At 43.0% G+C, this 23,517-nt stretch overlaps 2 protein-coding genes across 2 annotated transcripts in view; one reads left to right on the forward strand and one right to left on the reverse strand.

Annotated features, from left to right (window-relative positions):
* Window positions 1–19,274, reverse strand: part of LOC6591404 (ras-like protein family member 10B) — a 39,001-nt gene extending 19,727 nt beyond the window's left edge. The window contains exon 1 of the mRNA XM_026984308.1: window positions 19,126–19,274. The gene's annotated coding sequence lies outside the window, so the exon portion shown is untranslated. The remainder of the gene's footprint in view (window positions 1–19,125) is intronic.
* Window positions 5,797–7,351, forward strand: LOC6591405 (casein kinase I). The gene has a single exon (XM_002017144.2). The coding sequence runs from the start codon at window positions 5,848–5,850 to the stop codon at window positions 7,273–7,275; it is 1,428 nt and encodes a 475-aa protein (XP_002017180.1). The 5' UTR covers window positions 5,797–5,847; the 3' UTR covers window positions 7,276–7,351.
* Window positions 19,275–23,517: the final 4,243 nt, after the last annotated feature.

Raw genomic sequence — 23,517 nt, forward strand, 5'->3', positions numbered from 1 at the left:
GAAATCTACAGTTGACATGAAGGACATCATTAGCACGGACTCTGGCAGCTGTCATTTGGCTCGGAAATTACGCATATCCTTTGAGAAATTGTAGCAGAGAGCGGCATAATGAAGTCAAAGCTGAAGAACACTGACAAACTACGGCAAACACTTGAGAATTGTCCGCCACCGGAAAGGACAAACTTTCCGCCAACTAGGGCTAAGGTGTGAGTCCTCCTTTCGAATGCCTTCAGATTAGCCACGCTACGCCACGACCCATATCGGTTTGGCTCTCGAGCGGGCTTTGGGCTAATGTCATCAAATGACATGTCACTCCGTCTTAAGCCAAACCAGAGGGAAAGCCGATTGCCTGCACACACATCCTTTTTGGCATACCCCGATAAGGAGGGACGGAAGGACGGAAGGATGGAAGTGGGTCCTGGGCTGAAACAAGCTTATGCAAAATTAAATCATTAAAATGCAAGACAGATGAAATTTTCTTAAACTGTTTTGCGCACGAGTTGATGCCAAGTCACACATACCAATGCAAACAAACCCCACAAGCCCAACACCCACGCAAACACACACACACACACAAACATCCCCAAGCCCCCCACACACACACACAGATACTCGTACATGTTCTCCCTCAAAAGCGTCTCTCCACCACATGCTTGTGCCTAAGTAGATATTTCAACGGATTTTCACAGCAGCTGAGATAAAAAACAACATACAGAAAAAATATACAACAAAAATTTTAAACGTTTTAGCAATGCAAGAGGAAGCGGAAGAGGATGTAGGGCTGGCACTGGTTAATGGTTAAGGGCATGTTTAGACGCGGTGGACATGAAAGTCAGCGTCAAGAGGCAGACAACCACAACCAGAGGCAAGACGCAGATACAAGATACTAGAATACAACATTCAGATGTACGACAGTGTCAAACATTAAAATTAAAGCAACCCAAAGACGAGACATGAATTTTTTGCGACTTATACCCATAAGTGGGGATTGCGCAAGGGGATACTATCCGAAGAGCAAGGAATATCATCCATTAAATAGGTGGAAGATACGAATTTAAATTGAGCTACATTTAAAATCAATAAGGAAGAGTATGAGGAAAAGAGGGGTATGAAGATCGAAATAATCCAGCAAAGAACATTCATGGAAACATGCAAAAATATACTTAAAATTGAGATAAATCAAAATTCGACAGCTTTCAAATCAATTAATATTTAAGCCCATAAAAGCAGCTGCTAAAAATAATTTTCTTAAAGTAAACCAATTATAAATTAAACCTTTTAATTTATTTCTCTAGGAGTTCAGCATATATTTAATGACTTGTATTTGATCATTCATCAATCTAAAATGGTGCCCTGTGAAATATTTAAATATCAATTTCACTTGTGACTAATTTAGGGCCGAGTACCGTTCCATTAATAAAGATATAACGTACAAAACTTCCCCTTGGTTGGCACTTTTCTGAACGTTTACTTTTTGGCAGCCGCAGCAGTATGCCAAACCGTCTTTTGTTGTCTTTGGCCGGGATCTGAAGATGTGCTCAACGTAGAGCCCACGCCCACGCCGACGCCCACGCCCCCACGAAAAAGAAAAGAACAAGTGTACGTACGTGTTCCAGTGGAAAGCCAAGAAGCCAGGAGCTGTCACACAACCCCCAACCAAAAGGCGCTTGAGAAATTAAATTCTAGTTACGCCTATGGAATTTAAAAATAGCAAACAATCGCCGGGGCGGGGCCTGGGATACTGGGATCCTTGGATGCGGTTGTTGAACGTGTTCAAATTGCCGAAACGCGTCGAAATTATGTTGATGTTGGATGTACGTGCCCCGAGGTCCGCCAACAAATTGAATATGTATTTAAGCAATTGCCAAAGTATACCATAAAAAGGGGAAAAGGGAGAGAAAATCAGCTTAAAGATATATGTATTTAGCATAGTATGGAGAGCATGTCATTCTTGAATCTATCTACTGTATCGTTAGGAACGAACTTCAACTTTTGGCATCTCATTGTTCCTCCATTGTCAATGTCTCCAATTTCTTTTCTCGCCTTTCTTTTCATTAATTTTTGATGTTATGTATATATTTAGGGGGCCCCGGACAAGGTACCCGTAAATTCCTTAACAATTCCTGTTCATCTTCTCTGTCACTTTTAATGAGTTTTTGTGCAAGAATTTTTTTGTTGGTGCCTTTCTTTCTTGGCCCTCCTAAATTTGTTCGCAAAAAGTCGGCGAAATTGTCGCCGCTTCTGATAATCAGGCCAACCAGCCCCTACAAAAGGGTCTGGACCAGGGGATGGGGATTGTAGAGTGGGCGTGGCCATGACGCATTGTCAGCATGATTATAATTTCCATTAAGGCAATTTTGTATGCCAGCACCAAGTCATATTGAACTAATTTGCATCTCAAGGCGAGAGAAACAGTAAAACCCCAAAAGTCAAGTTTTTTGGAGAGAAGAAGAGAGTTTCTCGGGTTGGGATGGAATCTCCTCAAATCAGAGCCAAACCAAAAACCACAAAACAAACAGAAGAAGGCTTCAGACCAAGAGGCTGAAATTTGCATATGACTAAGTCAGACCCGACTTTTGTAAGTGAGTATCTGCACCAAATGGCTGCCATATGAGTGTGAGGATAAGTGCGCACAGTTGGTCCAGAAAAATACTAAAAACTAGCAACAATAGCACTCCGGTTCCTTGCGGCGAATGATTGTATGATTTTTGTATATTTTTGTGGTTTTTAAATTAACAAAAAATAGAGACAAAATCAGAGAAAGCTGAAAAATCAAATCGAGAGCAATCGAAATATTAAAATTCAAGGACTATTTGCTCGTGCACAATGCTATATATTGGGCTGTTGTACAATATAAAAGATAGTCTTCTGCAGTCTCCTTTGGACCTAACATTCTCTCTTAACCTTCAGTTTAAACCTTTCAACCCTTTTTCTTATATCTTAAAGCAAGCTCTTAGCCCAAATTGAAATCAAAGATGGTAAAACTTTTGTCAAACAAAGATGAGCAACTTTTGGTGGCATGTGAATTGAAAACAAATGCTACAACACCTCCAAAAAAGGAGGTTAAGAAAGACAACCCCTCAAAAAGAGGTTATACGAGGGGGAGACAGAGAGAGAAGACTACAAAAAGGAGGTTAAGAGTATGAGATGGATGGTGAGCTAGACAAAAGGCAAGACAGTAGTAACCTCAGCCAGATGACACTCAAGACAACACATCACTCATACGCCATGTAAGCAGCACACTTCAGCTGGGACTGGGACACCGCTGGAAACTGGGACTTCAGTGGGGAGGGGACACTGGGACATCGGATGTGGTTTGGAAATTGTCCTGAAATCGTGTATGTAAATGATTTAGCTGTCCAAAAACTTTTGTGGCGCCAACAACAACCGCACAAAGGAAAGGGAAAACTATGAAATATGCGTAGCATGTGCAGACAATTTGGTCATGACCTTTGACAAGGCATCAAGAAACGAAGTAGTTGCGAGGGGAACGGAACCCAACTTTTGTCAGGAAGCAAGTTTTCAATTGCCAAAAAAGGGACAAGGGACACGTGAAAAACGAGATGTTGATGAGGCCACCAAAGTGTGGCAAACAAAAGCGATATAGAAAAAAGGGAGCAAAAAAAAAGAGCGAGTGATAAACGAGACACCAATAGAATCGGAAAGTGGATTGTCACCAATCAGTTAGCAACGGGGAGGGGAAACGGAGACTGCCTCCACTTAACATGGCTAATCATTCTGAGCTGCTGGCCAAACTTTTCCATCATACAAAAGTACAGAAAACAGCAGAGGGTTTTTTCAGAGAAAAAGATAGAGAGGGGATAGTGATGACGCTGCTTTTATTGCTGTTAGTTGCTGTGGCAGCATTTTAATTAAAATTAATGCGCCATAAGCTTTAAATTAATTCTGCCTCTTCCTGTCACCCGCTAGCCGCTCGGCTGGTGAGAGGAGGCTCTATGCCCAAGCAACCATAAACGAAGCATTATTGCATGCGTGTGTTGTATCTGTGTGAAGCTATAACTACTAGACACACGCACCCACACACTGATGGAGGGAGGGGCCGAGAGAGCCTGTGTTAAGCCGGCTTTTGTTCGGCTCCTCCTACTGCTTCTTCTGTTGTGCTCACACTCGCATCGCATAAATAAGAGCTCAGGGCACGGGCTGGATCCACTTCCGCTTCCGGTTGTCAGCCATGTCGCCCACCATGCCGCCGCACCACGATTTGCCATGCAAATCGCCCAAGTAAACTCCACATTAAAATTGTCAAGGCGCCCATTCATTTTATTTTATTGCAGTTTATAAGCAGCAAAATATGTAGATGAGTATTAATTGTGAGGGTTCTCTCCCTAACCCTAAAACCATAGCTGATGGGGTTGCTATTTGGGGTTTATTTCGGGTGGATAGGGTGAGGGTTGCCACAACATAGTTGCGAAATGAATTGGTTGGGATTTAAGGAAAGGATGGAAAATTAGGTAAATATTTTAGTGAATTTAATTGGGGTTTACAGGGAAAGAAGGGAACAGCTACATATATATTCGTATTTACATAATGAATGTGGGTAGGGACTTAAAAAGATTCTTCCAATCAAGAAATTGTATCTTATGGGATAACATTTATATACAACTGCATACTGGAACTTGTTGGATTATTGCATCTTCTGCCCAATTAAAATACAGTGTTATATAATTGCTTCCTCTATTTTTCTTTTAGTTCTCTTTTAGTTTGTCTACCATTGTCCATATAAAAACATTTATTTGCAGTTTATGTCCTTTTAAATACTTTAAAGCTACATATTTCCATAGTTCCCCCTCAACTAGAATGTACGTTATTCAATTGCTGTAGTTTACATGAAACAATTTATGGAATTTGTGTGGGAGAATCCCTGTAGAAATATGCGCATGGCTGGTGTCCTGTAATTACAAATGTTCATAAACAGTTTTGGCCATAAATCTAATAAACTTGAAAGCATTCGCGAAACAGTAGTACTGATAATGGAAATGGGCACAAAAAGTGCCACAACAGGAGGCAGATATCTCTTTCTCTATTTATGAGAAAATTATGTCGAGTGCAGATGAAATATTTCCTCCAACAACAGGCGGACGTGCACCATGGCAGACTGAAATAAATTTAATTGAAAGTGCACATGGCAAATGGAAAATTGCATCAGCAAAGGAGCTGCAGGTCTAAGCAGGCCAATTGAGTGGCAGCCTCACCTGACAGGTAAATGATGCCAACGCAGCAGAAATAATGCCAATGAGGATCCCAGGCAGGTTGCATAAGAAATTTACTAAATGAATCAATTTTCAAGTGGCAGGAGGTGCCGCTGCACACCAGGGCGCATGAGTGAGGCCTTCATATGTGGCCAAAAAGTTTGCCATCTCAGCTGCAACTAATTGGAAACTAAGTGTCAAAGTGTATCATAAGAGCGTGTTGGGAAGCTGCCAAAAAAAACCCAAGGAGTACGAGTATTGGGGGTAAAAACTTGGCTGGCAAAACCAATTTAAGAGCCGAAAATCTTCGCTTTGGCATCAAATTTATTGCAACTGCAGCTGAAGGCTTGACAGGTTGTGGCATGGCTTTGTCGGGGATCCTTCGCAGCTCGGGTTTATCCTGTTTATTTAATTTTTTTTGATGCAAGCACCTTACTGCTTTTATAAAAATAATAGGAACGATTCAAAAACACCGAATCAAAGCATTTTCCTAGAGACATACAATTCATATTCAGTACGTTAGTTTGTAGTTTCACTCAGTACTCAACACATGGGTATTGAAAACCATTAGAATATATTTTCAAATACATTTCTCTCCTCGGAAGTAGAGTAAACGAACAGGAAACACTATAGAGCCATGGCGGAAATTGTGAGAGTGTCCAAAAGGAGCGATGAGAGTAGCCCTCTATCCATGACATATTCAGAAGCTGATGATGCAACATATACAAGTATAACTATAACAGCTGATGAGGTTCAGTCGCCCTCTCTTAATTCAGAGGACAATTTAGTAAGCTCCTTGGACGAATCAAAAACCCTCGTTGCCGCGGAAAACTACACCCAAAAGTGCCACAGTGCAGATGGATTTTTTTACACTGGTAATAGTGGTAAACGACGCAAATTCTCACCAAATTCAATCGTTTTGGCCTGGAAGAAGCATACCTACGAGTTCATAAAGAAGGAGAAGAAACCTAAGAAGCGCAAGAATCCACGTCCAGAAGGTTCTCCCAAAGTGGACCTAACGGACCCGTCGGAATTAATAGTGGCCAGAAAGTATCGCCTAATCGAGTGTATCGGGAATGGTTCTTTTGGAGAGCTCTACCGAGCTGTAGATATCAAGAAGGGCGAGGAGGTGGCTGTGAAAGTGGAGTACATCACTGCCGCACATTCGATGCTGGAGCGCGAGGCGAAGGTATACAAACTCCTCGCTGGGGCTGAAGGAATCCCCAAAGTACGATATTATGGACCTGAGAGAGATGTTAATGTTCTGGTGCTGGATCTGTTGGGACCCTCCTTGGAGGATCTGCTGAACTTTTGTACGCGCACCTTCAGCTTGAAGACCACCCTAATGCTGGCCTTACAGATGCTGTCCCGCCTGGAGTGTGTCCACAAGAAGGGCTACATCCATCGCGACATCAAGCCAGATAACTTCCTGATGGGCTTGGACGGGCAGCGCTGCCTGGTCTTCCTTATTGACTTTGGCCTGGCCAAGAAGTATTACGATCCCTACACCGGGAAGCACATCGAGTACTGCCAGAAGCGGGAGCTGGTGGGCACACCACGTTACTCCTCCGTCCGGTCGCATTTTGCCGAGCAAGGGCGCCGCGACGACTTGGAGTCCTTGGGCTACATGCTCATCTATTTTCGGCTGGGAAGGCTCCCCTGGCAGGGCGTTCGGGCCGACACCAGGGCACAGAAGTTCGAGCAGATTGGCGAGATGAAGGCCTCCATCAAGCTGGATAGCCTGTGCAACCAAATGCCCGACGAGTTCTTGCTGTTCCTCCGCTACTGTCGTTGCCTGCACTTCGGCGACATGCCCGACTACGTGTATCTGCGCAGGATGATTCAGAATATTCTATTCCGCAAGGGGTTGCTCAACGACTTTCTCTTCGACTGGGTGGACCTAAAGCACCTGGCCGTCTCTCAACGTGACTGCGCTGTTCAACGGGGGCGCCAGATCACAAAGAAGAACGTCAACTGCTGCTCTTGCAGTTACCACAAGTACAAGCGTCGCTTGGATCACCAGAGGGACCGCAATAGGGTACACCATCCGACGTGCCCTTTATAATATGATCTCATTTTCCGCTTTCCTGTTTTTATTCAGAATTAACTACCAAAAGAAAGTATATATACTCGTACATATATTTCGCAAAACCCAACCATCCGCCCATTCTAGGGGTTTTCTTTTGTTCATCAAATCAATGGTTCGCATAATTGGCAATCGATGCCAGGACACACAAAGGAGTAACTTCTCCGGGGCGTCAAACAATGGGCAAAGCTTTGACTGGGAATGTGTGTGGAGAGTATGTGGATACTCTGGAAACTAAAAGGATATGATTTTTGTATTGAAAGCGAGAACAGTTTCGTCTTAGGGGGTTGGGTTCGTTGCGGCCATTATCTGAAACGGGATTGCTAGTACATTGGATAGTAATGCTGATCACATCCTATCCAACTATGAAGGAATTTTCCTACTCCAACAAAATGAGATTCGAGAACATACGCCGTCTTCAGACACGACTATAAGAAAGTTTCCTGGTAAACTATGCTCACACCCACACACAAATACCCGGACAGGCAGCTCTTATGAGCAAGAAAGGATGTTAATAAAAGGGTTAATTATAAGGCAAGCCGGGACACGTTACGAGCGCCTCACATGAGTCGAGGATAAGAGAGATTCCCCCTGAGTTGCTTGAAAGGAAATAAGGTCAGCCCCAGCCCCAGAGTCACAGGCAAAGTAGTTTGCTTAGTCGCGCTGCAATAATGTGGACACACACACACACCCACACAGCCGTAGAGTTAACTATTTGTTGGCCCAAAGGCGATTCTTGCCCAAGGGCACTGCTTTGGTTCTGGCTTTGCGATGATGATGATGATGATGATGATGATGATGATGATGATGATGATGATGATGATGCTGATGTTGGAGGAGGAGCCGTAGCTGCGGGAGTATGGAGTGTGAGTGTGCATAAATCTATAAATAACTCGGTTTCCCTTAGTTGGGCAGACCTAGACGCTGACACGCCCATTCGACAGCCTATGTCCCTCTGACTAAGCAGCGACTTGGGAGTCACACACGCGCAAACACACACACACACACACACACACATGGTTCCGTTTGGGGCTATTCTCTGGGCAACTTTCCCCAAGAACTTGAATGCATGCCTAATGGTACGCCCATCCTCAAGCGCGCACACACACACACAAACATACTCCATCTCTCACACACTCTCATACATAGGCTCTCTTATATACATACATAGGCGTCCATACATGCACACGATGCGCTGAAGCGTTAAAATATTTGCAGGCTTTTGGTTGTATTCATACTCTTTGAAGATGAGGGTACTATTGATTCACCAGAAAGGCAGAGACGGACTTGTTCTTTTTACTACAATATATATATATTTTTTATCAAGCTGAGTAGCTAAAGCCGTTTCTGACCGATGACCAAGGGCGCACTTTAAATTATTGGAGAATCATCGTTATTTGTCTTCAAAAACTGACTGTCATAAAACCTACACATCCACGATGTGTTTTTAAGAGTATCTAAAGCTTCGACGAAAAATATCGATGTGGTTTTTCCTCTGTTCTCTTTTTGGTTTCCCACATTTCAAATTAAGTTTTGCTTTTTTTTTTTCGCCTCTGGCGCAAAATTGCTACAAATCTGTTTTTTATTTATAAGTTGCCACTGACCGAATGAGCGGACACATTATGGATAGCGCTGGCCCTCGGGAATGGGAATGGAAATGGGGTCCCCACTGATGGCTCCTCGATGAACTTCGGTGACATTCAAATTGGGCAGTTACCGAAAATTGTGCAATTTGAGGGTCGACGACGAGCGGCGATGCTATGTGAGTGTGGGTTTCGACTGAGTGGCCAAAGAATGTCTCTGTTAATGGCTCCAATGGGATTATTACATATTAATCGAGGGTCGAATTTTAAGCAGTCTCAGAAGATTTTCTGTTTTAGTTTAGTCTTCTTTTCCGGATTGAATTTGGTTCAAGAGAAGACACTACAAGAGTTTTTAGATTTAGTTTTAGATTGATGCCTTTCCTTACAGAAATTGGAGTGGAAAGGTCGGACCCCTTGAGCAGGAGCCTATCAATCCTTTCTGGGAGTCCTATCACTATATCGGGGCTCTCAGGCAAGTGTGAGACATAATAAGGGAACAACGCGTTGCCAAGCATTGCGCCAGCCTCCGGTTCTGGATAGAGCTGTAGCTATCAATTCCTACTATGATTGTTTCACAGCTTTCGGTGCCAGGCACTGAGAGGTTTTCTAGACCCAGGTCGGCGAGGGCAATGTAGCCGTCGGCATTCTGGTCGAATTCGTTGAATACCTTGAAAGCCACAGCGGTCTCGGGGCGCTTGAACCAGGCAACAATCTTGTGGGATACCTCTTCCATGCCTATGTCCCCCTCCTTGACGCTGATGTCCATGCAGCTGTGCTGCGTGAAGTTTGGTTTGGGTTCCATAAGCACGAGCATTGAATCGTGAGACGAGTCCTTGCCACCCACTACCCTACATTCTCTTTGATAATTTTAAAACAAAGTTCAATCAATATTCGAGCGATCGTTGTAGCAGTTCTAGTCACACAAGAGACCTCTCGACCATAAGAACAGCAGGGCCGTGCGCCAGCTACCACGCCGCAGCCATCACCGTCGACGAACTGGCCAAAACCTGAGCCACTCAAGGCAAGTCTCCCGGTTCAAAGCTCCATCATTTGTAGGATAAGTCTTTGAAATTTCTACCAATCGATCCACCAGAGGTGTATGATCGCGGGAAACAGGAGACCAGATGGATACAGCCAGCTACGGGTGCGGATGCAGAACACTGCGATTCAGAAGAAGAGCCTGATGGGGAAGCAGAGGCGAAGGAAGTGAACTCCGATAGTGTTCATTAAGGAAAAAACCAATCGGGAACTAGAACCGTGAGCCAGTCTGGCCGGTTCTGCGGATCTGCCGTCGTTCTAGCATTTGAATGTAATTTTAGCTCGAAAATAGTTTTTCTATGAAATTTTAACGTGTAATTGCGTTTAAGTGTTTAAATAAACAGGATTCTGTGGAGTTTGGTTGTATAATTTTATTGCCACGGCCAGCCCATTGATGCTTCATTAAATAAATGCACACATAATTTAAGGTGTTGTCGCCCATTAAATTGTCCAAATAGAACGTTGGCCATCAATTTTAATTTAATCAACAACTAAAACATGGCACTGGAGCATGGGAGCATGGAAAATGTTTATGCCTCGTGGCCAAATACAGATTGGACCGTAACCCAATTAAAACCCAAATACATGAGATGAAAATGTATATTGTGTGGCCAGCATATAAGATTATTCCGAAATTATGCAAGCCAAAAATGTTTTATCGCTGTCCTTTTATTGCTGGCAATTAATTATACACTTCAATCGGCTGTTAATTATGGAAAGGGCAGAGCCCGCCATAAGGGAAATGACTCTTGTGTTGTTGCCGAAAAATGGGTGCCTCAATAGCTACAGACCAAATATAATTGGCTGTTCTTCTTTCTATTTGTTAGTGGAAAATAATAAATTTTAAGGGATTAAAGTTGAATAAATGAATAGCTGGAATGGGGGTTACAAAGGTGCTCTCAGATGTTCACATATCATATAACAAAAATGTTTTATAGATGTCCAATAAATGAAAATGCAATATTGAAAAAACTCTTTGTTACTTTAAAGAAAAATTAACCTCTTTTCTTTATATGAGTATCACATAATCATACGAATATTTTTACAAAATAAGCAATTGCCCTCCCTGCCAGAAGTTTGTCTTCTCTGTCGTACATTAAATAATTGAAAATGTGTTAAAAAATGCACAGTGAATTATTCAGAAAGGAGACCCTGTAGGGGAGGGCACTTGTTTATGGGTACATAATGGCGGGGACTGGGAGATAAACCCGTGCTGGGACCCGGGTTGGGCTCTACCATATAAATGAAGTCATAAATTTGCCTTCACTCACAGGCGGCCACACAAATACACAAATCACTAAGCAACACACACACACACACACCAGTGCACTTAACACTCACACAGCAGCAGTCTCAGCACTCACAGACACAGCAGCATGGCATCGTTCAGTTGGCGAATTCCATTGCATAACTTTGAGCGACTTTGTGGTCATGGTTCTTGGTTGTTGCTGTTTCTGCTGTTTCTGCTGTTTGTTGTAACGAATGGTCAGCAGCAGCAGCAGCTGTTGCTGTTGCAAATCAGTCAACATGGCAAATGATTACAATGGCCAGGAGTCGCAGGGACTGAAGGAGAGAGATAGTAGCCCCCGCGATGTCGATAAGCTGACTCTGCCTTTAGGGCCGCGGCACATGTGGCGTATGATTAATGCGTCTGCACTGGGCTTAATGTCCTTAAATGCGCATAAATGATTGCAATTGCCCTTTTGGCTTTGTGTCGAGGCTGCCCTTGTTGTGTCACACACATCTCAATTCCATCTCAACTGCATCCGCGGTCTACAGTCTGCTGTTAATGCATCTGAAATCGCATCACGGTGGATCCAGTTGAGGCCATGTCTCTGGTGGGTCGGTCGGTCGGTTGGTCGGTTGGTCGGTCGGTTGGTCGGTCGGTCCATTCATTTGATTAAGTACCAGTACAAGGGACTCCCAGAGGCTGCCCTCCGACAAATGCATTACACTGGTTACTGCTTTGGGGAAGGGAAAGCAGCTTTCTCTTTCACAAAGAAAATCAAGATTTGTGTGTGCGAGTGAATCAGAAATAATGTTGATTGCAGATGATGATGATACAATGGGCTATACATCTTTTTAATGTTAAGCACAGATATTTGGATAATTTCATTAATTGAATTAGGGAAACGGCACTTCGTTTTGGAGGTCTCTCACAGGTCTGTTCGGGGTTTGATCGGGGGGTTGTTGTCTTAGACATTCTGTGTAAGCCCTTTTATCCATCCACTACTTCGACTACAATTTAAATATAACCCGCACAATTTACTTTCCCACTTAATCAAGACCACAATTACGAGAACAATTTCTTGGCCACATTTCCCTCCTTGACTGAGCTCAATTTGTTGGCCACACAACGATTTTGTCCCGGCTGTGGCTGTGTGCTTAACTTATTAGCTAATTAGTCAAATATTTGCGGGTTAATCACATCAGTTAATATTCACGAGTTCTACAAGTAAATCATCATAAGTCCGCCTCCGATATCAAGTGGCTTGGCTTGAATACACAAACGGCATTCCCTTTGATCCGTTCGAGCGTCTTTGATTGATGCGCTAATTGAACATTTAGTCGCAAAGGCAGGGGTAAATATTGATTTTATTGACACATCTATCAGGCCACAAGCCACTCGAAAAAGCACCAACAAATACAATTACAATTACAACAAAGCTGCAACAACATTCACAAAAGTTTTGTGTAAAGTTCTTCCTTGTTGTTGTTGAGCTTGTTTCATTTTATTTATTTATTTATTTTCCCTCCAGTAGCCCAGTAGCCGCAGCCACAGCAGTTTTTCTCTTTGACAGCGGAAAAGAGATAGAATGTCGCGTGCTGGCGTTGGGTGAGGGGTGGAAGGGCTTAGCCCCCTCAAATAGCCTCAATATGTGTTTGTATATGTCTGGCTATATGTGTGTGTGTTTGTGTGTGTGTTAGCCACAGCGCTTGGCCATTAAACCAATTTTCAGGCAAACAAAAACTGCGGCAAAGGAAGCGAAAAGAACGAGCTGGCAACATTCGACAAAAGCAAAGAGCGAGAAGTTTTGTTATGGCGAAGAGAAAAGAGGTACCAAGTAGGTGATGGACTTTGTGGTACCTTTGTAACGTCCTAGAGTCCTAAGCTATTCGTTGATTAATTGATTTCTATCCTATTGTCTTGATGAAAGCTAAGTCTTAAGTGCATTCCAGAAGTCAGTCCAACGGTCAAAAAAACAAGTGAAAGGTAAGGAAATTATTTACATTAAAGGTTCATTTGGACTTTCGTTCGTGGCCCTTTATCTTTAATCAGGGATAAACCTTCCAGAGCAACCCCATGTCCTGGCAATACCCTATTTTCTGACAAACGCATTCGCCAAAGGCCATTTTAACATTGAACAAAAATGGTTCCTGCCCCTGCTTCTTTCTTGTGAGGGAGAACTGCTGCCTTTTCTTTTTCTGTGCCAGCGGATGACCCTTTTTAATTGCCCAAAACATTTAAGCAGTTTCACTCCTTTTTGCCTATGAGAAGGCAGAAAAAAAAGGAGACGCATGGCTGAAATTAGTTTAGATCTTTTGGGGGAAGAGTAATGGAAGGGCAGGTGTCCGCTTTTAGGACGAGGGATGGTTGACATTCTATCCCCTTGAGCTGCTTACGGGGCCTGTGTCCGGTTAATTGCCTTTGATTGTCGGACCCTGGCGATATCGTTGGCAATTAATTCTCCTTCGATATTCATTTCGGATATCCTGTTTCCCTTTTTATGGCGTTTCTTAATTGGGAATTTCAAAAGTTTAGCTAGAGAAGGCAGGCTGCTCGGGACAGCTGCTTCAGGTTCCAAAAATAGTTGCATTATTAATGGGAATGTCTGAGAATGTGGCAGAAGGCAGAGGGCGGACTCGGAGCGGACTTGGAGCGGACCTCCTTTTGGCCAGGTTAATGACTGAACTGGCTTAAATGTTGTGCCCCCAAGCTGCCGTGGATTGCATTGGCGCGTTGAATACGTCTTTAATTGTGGGCCAGCGAAAGCGGAACGGAAGCACTGTCTTGGCCAGGTGTTTCCAGCGGACATAATCCCATCACCCCATAATCTGCTTAACGTGCTTCCGCTTTGGCTCAATTGAATTGGCTTTAAATGTTATACAATCGAAAGCCTCTAAGAGGCTTTTGATTTGGTAATATCCTAATATCCTTTCGACTCGTTACTCCATTCAGGAGGATGGATTTGCATGGGAAGCATGGCCATTGATATTGATAGTAAGTCTTTCAGTCATTTCATTTAATGCATTTTCTTTGTGGTTATGCAGTGGAGTCCATTAACAAATATACTCTCTGGCTAAGCCCACATGCAGCAGAATGATGATGACGTTGCCTTCCTGCCACGAAAATTGCTCGCCTCTTTCCGAATTAATAACTTTGAAAACTTCACCTGACCTGGTCTTTTGGCAAACAAACTTGCGACAGTATAATTTCAAATGCAAATACAAACAGAGGGACAAAGAGAGGGGCTCGTAAAGGATACGGCTGAATACGACAGGATATATATGTATGTACGTACTGCCGACAGTCGAGTCAGCCATTTTGCATGTCTATTTCAATTTTCAAACTGCTGCTGCACAAAAGGCGAGACAAAGAGCCCTGACAAAAACTGTAATTTACGAGACAACTACAATTACAGAAACAAACACGCACCAGACGGGTATCGGAGACGGAGAGGAGGGGAGGGGACTGGAGACTGGAGACTGCGGGGGACGGACGCATTTAATGGGGTCTCAAAGGATGTCGGAGCGGGCGAGAATCATTGGATGGCAAAGGGGCATAAGGATGGGGCTAAAGATGACTTCATTGAGAAATTCATTTAATGCCAGGCACGGTGCCAGGGCTTAGGACGGACACGCACACACAAGAAGCACGTACGCACGCTCGCTACTGCACAACCGGAAAGTCCATTATGAATGTGTATTACGAATAGAATATACCCTATCCAATATATCTTTCGAAGGTGGTGAAAACTATATGGGAAGTGGTTGAAAAATTCAAGGAAATGTTGTCACAAGGAGAGGAAATGATACGGCAACACAATCTGCATTACATTGCAGATTTATTGATTGTATCTGATTGCTATACATTTGTATAAAATATGAGCTGAACATTTTGGGTGCTCTGCACCCTTATGTATTGATTTGCAGACGCTGCAAGACTGCAAGAAGTCTCTAAGCCAAGCTTCTTTTTGGTCCAGATATTTAGTGGAATTACTGAAGTGCAGCTTATGGATAGCATACGATTCCTCCGGGTCCTTCCATTAATAAATAAACCCCACAAATAATGCCCTGTATTCCGAGGTAGCTCCATAGCAGATCGAGTGTGGACTTCCTGACTCAGATCTTTCTCTTTTGGTCGGCCAAATGGAAAGTTTTCTCCTTTCCCCCCTCCCAAAATGTTGTTGCACTTGCAAACGTGTGTTCATGTTGCGTCGTTGTCTGAGCCTTGTGTTTGAATTGTTTATCAAAAAGGCACACAAACTCCTGAGCGTGTTTTTATTATTTTCCATTATTTCCAATGCGATTTAATCCAAGAGTGTGTCTGGTGGAAAGTTTTCTTTTTTTCAGCAAGGGCATAAAATGAAACATGCGTTCGGCAAGGAAGAAGTTTCTAGTTCTGTTGGAAAGTTGTTTCTTTCTGGGAAACTTTTGCGATGTCCTGCAGCGACGACAGGCGTCGCCCAATAGAACTTTCCGAAGAAGAAGAAACGTGGAAATGCAGTCGGAAAATGGGGACAAGGAGTAGCCCCAAGCAATTATACATTTAGTGCCGTAATAAGGTTAAAGCGGATTAAAGTTTAATTTAATTGGATTCACAATATTACAAATACCATTTCCTCAGAGTCCTCACCTCCTTCCTTGCAGAGTACTTTCGCATTCATCTCGTGTTCAACACGTACTCGCCATTCCCTGTTCTTTCCATTCAAATGGAAATTCATGGCCCTCGCATATGATTCACAAGTCATTTGAGCTAATGAGTCCTGGACAAGAGTGACATTCTCTGGTTTGGCCACATGACTGGAATATTCGTATGATTGCCCTTCCCATCTTTCACATCACTCAATTGCTTGAACATGGCTCTGAAATGGGAGGAATTCATCTCGATGAAGACAAAGATAATTTCCTCTTACAGCTCGAGTAGATATCCCCCCAAACAGAAAGCAATTATGAGTTCCACAAGCACTTTCAGCTGGAATTGAAGGCTAAACAGATTTCCAAAATGTAGCCAAAATCCTTCTGTCAATTCCACTTTGGATTTGTGCAAAGTTTTTCTGCTTGGAATTGAAATTCCTGCTGCAATCATTAGAATTTCTCATGATTTCTCCAATGGAATTCGCTTCGAGGCATTTTTGCATCTGCCAGACCAACTTTCAATTAAATTCGTTTCCACTGTAGCCCAAACTTCGGTCGTAATTTCCTATGTACTAGTACTGGCACCCACACAAACACACACCTTCGTGTAGTAAGCTGTCCAAGATTAATGACTCTTCCACACAGCTGCTGAAGGGAGATTGCCCCCGCCCCCGCCTGCTCCGACGACTCTGCCACTCCTTGTGTATTTCAATAATTAATGCATAAATAATGATTTACACAAACTTTGGTCAACCGCTGAGTGGACCATGACCAAAAAAAAAACAACAAAATAAAAAGAACATGGAAAAAGAACCATATATAACCAGTAGGAACAGCAGGGAGAGGGACTAGTAGATGGACTTTCAACAGAAACAAGAACTAACCTGATTTTTGTTTTGTGTTGCAATGTTGCTGCTTCCGTTTCCGCTTTTCCACTCTCACTCTCTCTCTCTCTCTCTCTCTTCTCGCCCACAACAACAATACTGCGGAACAGTTAATCCATCATCATTATGATTTTTGTATTTCGTTTTCCTTCTCTTAACTTTTTTCAGTTTCAGAAGTATGTTGCTGTTGGCTTTGTTTCAGTGATGCTGCTGATGTTGCTTTCCTCTCATGTTGGCCTTTACATAATATCTTTTGAAATTCGTTCTATATTATATATTTTTTTTTTTTACATATGTTTGTGGTGGTGGCACGGCACTTTTGTAAAGGCATTTACAGTCCTCGCATTTTCTATTGTTTTTTTAATCCCCTTCTGCTGTGTTGTGGGTGGGAAAACTCTTGTAATTAGCTGCGGAGACAATGACAGCTAGCAACAATCGTTAGATGGAGCAACTACAACAAGTGGCCACTCCTCCTTTGCTTTTATGGGCTAATGCAAATTTAATTGCGGTTTATTTTGCACAGCTGCTGACGCCCCAACAATAATGGAAAGCATAATAGAAGGGGCGAAGCTGTGGATACCCTTACAGAGGAAGTCCCTGTTTTATTTTGAGTTAAGCGAAAAGAAGAAATGTTTCAATTGAATACTGAGAGCTCCTCTCTTAATGCTGTTCAATAATATATATGGCCAAAATCTGATCAAAACGATTATACTCTCTGTCAGAGTACAGGCAATATTCTGCCCTGTACACTTTTGATAGCCAGTGTGCCGTTGCCAATGAAGTTTGTGGCCACATTTTCGAGACCTTATCATGTTTCTTCCTGTGCTGGCTGTTGCCCTAATTTGCCACGCCCCAGCACGCACACAGGCGCCAAACGCCCACATGCTGTGTGTGCGCCGGGCTCTGCTCATTTGCCTTTCGCTGTGTGCTCCCCCCCACACTTTTGCCCACTTTTCCGGCAAACTTTCAGCTCATTTCTAATATGGCTGTGGGTTTTAATGAGCTTCCCTTCTGATTGTGGGGGAAAAAATGGGTAAAATCGTGCACTTTCCCGACTGCAAATGGAAGTGGCTGACCAACTTGCCACCTGGGGCCAGCAAGTTGGTCAAAGTAGCAATGAATGACAGAAGGGAACCACATCAACGAATGACGATAGAAGCTGCAGCTGATTTGAGGAGTACGTCGTATGTTAGTGCTTTTGTAAATTCCTTAACCTGAGGGCATGTGCCAATGCGGTGGGGCTGTAATTTGGGACCGGCTATTGTGTGGATTGGGGGCTGTTTTACTGCCAGCTAATTGATAACGATTTATATCGGTTTTTGAAGCTTTTATTTTTTGAAGAAATAATACCTATGTAACTCCTATAAGTATTCATTGCATGACAATTATTATCAAACAAAAGCAAATACAAGCTACTATTCTGCCCCTAGTTCTTTTAGGAATAGGGCGACACACACAGTTGAAGATAATTGGACGGCTTTGAAAATTCTAGGTATCACAGAAATACCATTATATAGGAGTGGTAGAATTTATGATGTATGAATGAATTCCATGTAAACCCCACTTTCAACGCATCACTTGGCCATTGTTGAACAACCCCTCAGCACACAATAGCAGTCATTGTCGGAGGGCCGGGGCCTGTCTATAGATTCACTCGTTTTTTCCCAAATGCAACAGTGCGTATGCGTTATCCAAACTTTGAAGAACAATTGTTGCCTTGGTAATTGCAGGTTCAGGGTTCAGGGTTCAGGCCAAATGCTGTCGTTGCTTGTTGCTGGATGTCGGATGTCGGATGCCGATGGCAGCTGATGATGGGGCTGGCTGGGTGGTCTGGGTAGCAGCTGTTATCACATCCTAATGGTAATGCGATATTCATTGAAGCTGTATTGGCGGCACGACCACGGCACAGCATCCTTTCGTTTCTCAGAATCCAAACAGAAATCATAGCATACTTATTTGCGCCGAAAGGCGGCATAGCGGATGCTAACGAGGCCTCCGGCTGTACGCTGCTGTTGTTGTTGATGTTACTGCTGCTGCTACTGAGCCGTTGCTGCTCCTGCTGCCGATGATGATGATAGCTTATGTAACTAACGCTGCATAAATCCGTGCAAACGCACACACACACACAGAAAAAGAGGGGATGGCGGAGCAGAGGCCAAAGTACATATTTTTTCTTTCTTTTGCTTAACTATTCAAATGACATTTTAGTTGCTTGCCTTTTTTTAGCCACTCCTGAATGGGTGTGTGTATGTCTGCACCAGTGATAATTCTTTTGGCGCACTCATGCCTCAGGCCTCGTGCCCCATGCCAAATGGTGCTGCGTGCTTTTAACACTAACAAGCAGCAGCAACAACTACAGCAGCAGAAGCAGCACCGATGCCAAAGGAATGGACAGACACACCCGAACAAAGGTAAGTTGGAGAGCAGACTCTTCTTGGACAACACATAGATACACCAACACTTACACAAGCACTTCTATTTCACAGACAAGCACACGTACACGTTCTCTTAGATTTGGCCCGGTTCGAATGGCTCTGGCTATGGCTCTGGCTCTGGCTTTTGGCAGCGATTGCGATTCCGTGGACGTTGCTGTCGACTGATGCTCTTGCTAATGTTCATCTCACGTCGATGGACCATTTTTGACTGGCTTCAAATCGAAGTCTGCCTGCTGCCAGCCTGCTGACTGCCTGTCGTCCTCGCCTCGTTGTTGGCCAACAGCAAACAGAAGGCAGAGAGCGGGTTCAGAGAGCGGAGCGAAGCGACAAGAGCAGAGGAGCAAAAGAGAGCGGCACGAAGCAGAGATCTTATAACAATTGGTGGCTGTTGTTGTCTCTGCTCGATTCCTGGAGAAATCTTTGCAAAAATGAGAGATAGTTCAACAAACGGACAGCGAAAGAGAGACACCAAGAGCGAGAGAGTCGAAGAGAAAGAGAAAGGGTATTGCAAGAACTTTCTCTTGTTGCATTTGCAGGCGGGCAACGCACGTGAGTGGATAGTGCTGCCAGACTATTGATAGATTGGGAAGATGTGGAAATGGAGATGTGGAATTCTAGATGTGCTGAAATTCTAACAAATTAATTTACAGAAATTAATTGGAGAAGAAATAGTTAAGAATATTGTGTATAGCTCGGAATATTTGTAAGCCACAGGGAATATGTGCATTTTTTACGAGAAGTACATACATATCTCTTTCTTAGATTATAATAATTTATTCTTTAAAACACTTTAAAAACTATAATCTTTTTATATAATTTCAGACACGATGGCAGCCTATAAAAATCTCTTATATAGAATCTCTTCTACTGTCGTACTGTCTCCCTTGAGGTCCACTCTCTGCACATGCGCTTCGTCCATCAAAACAATTTCGAGTTTTGCAGCAAAGGGACAAAAAAATAAATGTCTAACAACAAATATATATAGATGTGCATATATATAGACCACCACAAGACCAAAACTCGCTTAGTTGCCGCGTTGACAACTTTGTGGCAGGCAACAAACAAACACAGACACACGGACAATATGCCGACAATATGGGGTGGTGTGGTGTGGATGGTCTTCGAGGATGGCCTGAGAGATGGTCAGTGCAATGTGAGAAGGATAAAAGACAAGAGAACTGAAGATGCATTGGCTTTCTGGGCTAGAAGTTGCCCAAGCAGTGACCTGAGCAATGACCCGCTTAGACATTGGAGAGATTTATCTTTAGCAAGTAACACTCGTATCGTAGTAATACCTATGGGCGAGCAAATAAATCTAATGCTAAACTTTTGACACCGTCACGGCAGGCGAGCCACAGTGGTATTTCCTGTTCTTCGCCCACAGCGATTCCTGCTTGAATCTGTCTGCCTGGCAGCGACCAACAAAAGGAGTGACACTCGCCGAGGCACACACATTTATCTATTATATATTGTACATTATATATTTCTCTGCTAAAATTTATGACCTCCCATCACCTTTCTATGGCACCCAAAAAATCTTTCACATCTAAGAGATAAATAATAATAATAAATTTTTTGCGCTTTTTATATGCCACTCCGTTTGTTCGTTTGGCATTTCTCACATTTCTTTGCCATTCTTATGACAATGTCAACATTTCTTTTTGCTCTTCCTAATGGCAGGACAAACACACACACACACGCACACAGCTTCTCACACAGATACGCACGCACACTTGCACTTATGTATTTTCAATCGGTTCGCTGTTTTTCCTTCCTTCTTTGGCTATGCGTGGCCATAAATTTTGGTTGAAGATTCGCTTCGGTTATGAGGAAAGCACGCGACTATGGGTAGTCCAAAAATAAAGCGGATAATTTCTGATGTTGACACACGCACTGGCAGAAAGAGGGAAAGGACACACACAGTCGCACAATTGTTATTTTGGCCATTTTTTGTTTGTTTGTCATTTAACAGATTTTTGCTCCCCTTGCTCTGGCTATTGATTTCTAATTTTTCCTTCGTCGGCTTAATGCCACATATTTGCCCATTCTTTGGAGGACATTCCCAACACACATACATGTACAGTATACGCATGTATATATATATGTATGAACGAGTGTATGTCCTTGTGTCGCATTGATTTCGTAATTTATGAGCAATTTGATGGATTGCGCAAATAATTTTTTTATGTTTATTTTTGAGTTTTTATTGTTGTGGCCGCCGCCTGTGTGGTTCGTCTGTTTGCCGGGGCTTGTGGCATGTCATATGCTGCTGTTTGTGGCTTTTCGTGGGGGGGGATGGAGGGCTACCGGCGGCACACATGGGTGCCAGCCAGCCTTTCGTTTTGGGCTTAAATGTGGTTCATATTTATTGTTGCATGAGTAAGTAAGTGACAACAAAAAGCGTTGCCTACTTTTGGGTGGCGCTTTTAAGGATTAAAGCTTGGAACGGGTGACGGTTTTTTTTGATGAATTGTGTTCCTGATGGGTACATCATTTGAATGAAATTTATTGGAATCTTTAAAAGAGGAAGGGAGATAAATGGGAGGAGTCCTATTATCAATTTCATAAAATTATGCAATTCCCAAACAGCTGCAAATATGAAATGCCATAATTACCAAAAGTGTATTTAATCAATGCAAAAGAGCGAGAGAAACGATCAAAAACATAAAACCCCATTAGATTAGTCAAATTAATTGTAATTGTAAATGAATGTAAGGCCGCTGGGCATTTATGTTTGTTAAATAATTAATGTTGATACATTGCCCAGACCAGACTACCGCGGTTAGCTAATTGAGGCAAACGCATCTGCGTAATTAAATTTTCAGTCGAAAGGCCGTAAAAATAAATCAACAGCAAAAAAGAGGAAATCCGGGAACAAAAAATGCGAAATTTTCATGCGGGAACTTCGTTAACATGGATGAAATCGGCTCACTTGCAGGGCCAATTAAATGTTGAATCAATATTGTTAAATCTCCCACAAAAACACACACACATGCACGTGCGTGTGTAAACGGGTACATAGGGGTATTCGCAATTGGTGTGCGTAAATACCCAGCATTTGAATAATCCATGTGTCCCGCCCTCGGATATGCGTGTGTGAGAGCTTATATGTACATTCGAGTCTACCCGTACATTCACTGTATTGAAAGCCATCTGAATGGGAGGGTAAACTAACTGGCAAAGCACCCGGATACCCCAAATCCTGTCCAGTTACAACAACAATCGAAATTCGTATTGGTAAGTGCTTTGTCAGCGTTTAAACACGTCGCCGAAAACATTTTAATGTTGGTTAAAACTCATTTCGGATGTGCGTCCACCACACATGAATGGCAGTCGGCCAATACTTGTAGTTGTTTTGTTCCTTTCGTTCTCTAATTTGTGTTACTTTGTACATGTACAAATTCCATTTAGGCCAGGAATAAATGAATACAGGGTGCTTCAGGTGTATTTAGTCCTTCAGTCCTGCAAACGGTTTTCCCAGCAATAGCAATCAAAAAGCTTTTAAATAATAATTTTAAAATACTAGTTCAAGCACCATTAACATCAGTTAAAATAAAATGTACTCTACAAATATTTCAGCATTTCCAATTGCAAAACTCAAATAGTTCATCTATCAAAGCCTCTCAGGAGATTTGATTTGAGTTCGATGCCTGGCTGAACCCATTGAGGCTAAGTACACTCGAACTGGCAACAAAGCCGTGAACTATCCATCAGGTCGAGCCACGAGCCCACACATTTCCATGCAAATATATAAATGCTACTTTTTTCTTTATTATTTTAGGTCAGCAATTTGGAGAGGGGCATCTGTGGCAAACTGGATGGGTGCCTGCCAAGGAGAGCACAACACCCTCCTTCTGGTGGGCACTTACGACCAACAAATACACACAGGCATAATAAAATAATCGATGCTTTTAAAATTTGCATAAGTTTGGATACCACAGATGCTACACCAGAGCCTCGCATTTCCATATATCCCATTTTCCATTTCCACATTGCGCACATGCCGCGTTGCCGTGAACTCAGCTGGAGCCAGAGACAGACCCAGAACCAAACCCAGACCCAGACCCCTCTGAACCGCACAACGATGGACCTGGAGACGGCGGTGACAGGTTCGTGGGCGTTCGATTTAATTGTGGGAACGCACACACCACGTAGCCGGACTTGGTCGATATACAACTCGGCCTAGGAGTGCTTAAAAATTCAGCTTTTTAGCCAAGGAAACTATATATTTTTTCATTACCAGTGTGTGAGGGACGTGGCCTTAACCCAACCGTGGGAACTCCTTCCTCAAAGTACACGTCTTTATGTACAGCACAGCCCCAATGACCGCAACCCTCAGCGAAAGAGGAGCAAAACTTGTTAACTTTTCAGATTTCACATTTCATTAACGTCGACAGCGCCTTGCTGGCAGGTTAACTTGGT

This window comes from Drosophila persimilis, unplaced genomic scaffold (genome assembly GCF_003286085.1).
Source record: "Drosophila persimilis strain 14011-0111.01,24,50 unplaced genomic scaffold, DperRS2 tig00000000-arrow-pilon, whole genome shotgun sequence".
NCBI classification, from domain to species: domain Eukaryota; kingdom Metazoa; phylum Arthropoda; class Insecta; order Diptera; family Drosophilidae; genus Drosophila; species Drosophila persimilis.

Bases quoted from the DNA above. Each gene is read 5' to 3' on its own strand.
- LOC6591405 (XM_002017144.2), top strand. From the start codon at position 5,848: ATGGCGGAAATTGTGAGAGTGTCCAAAAGGAGCGATGAGAGTAGCCCT.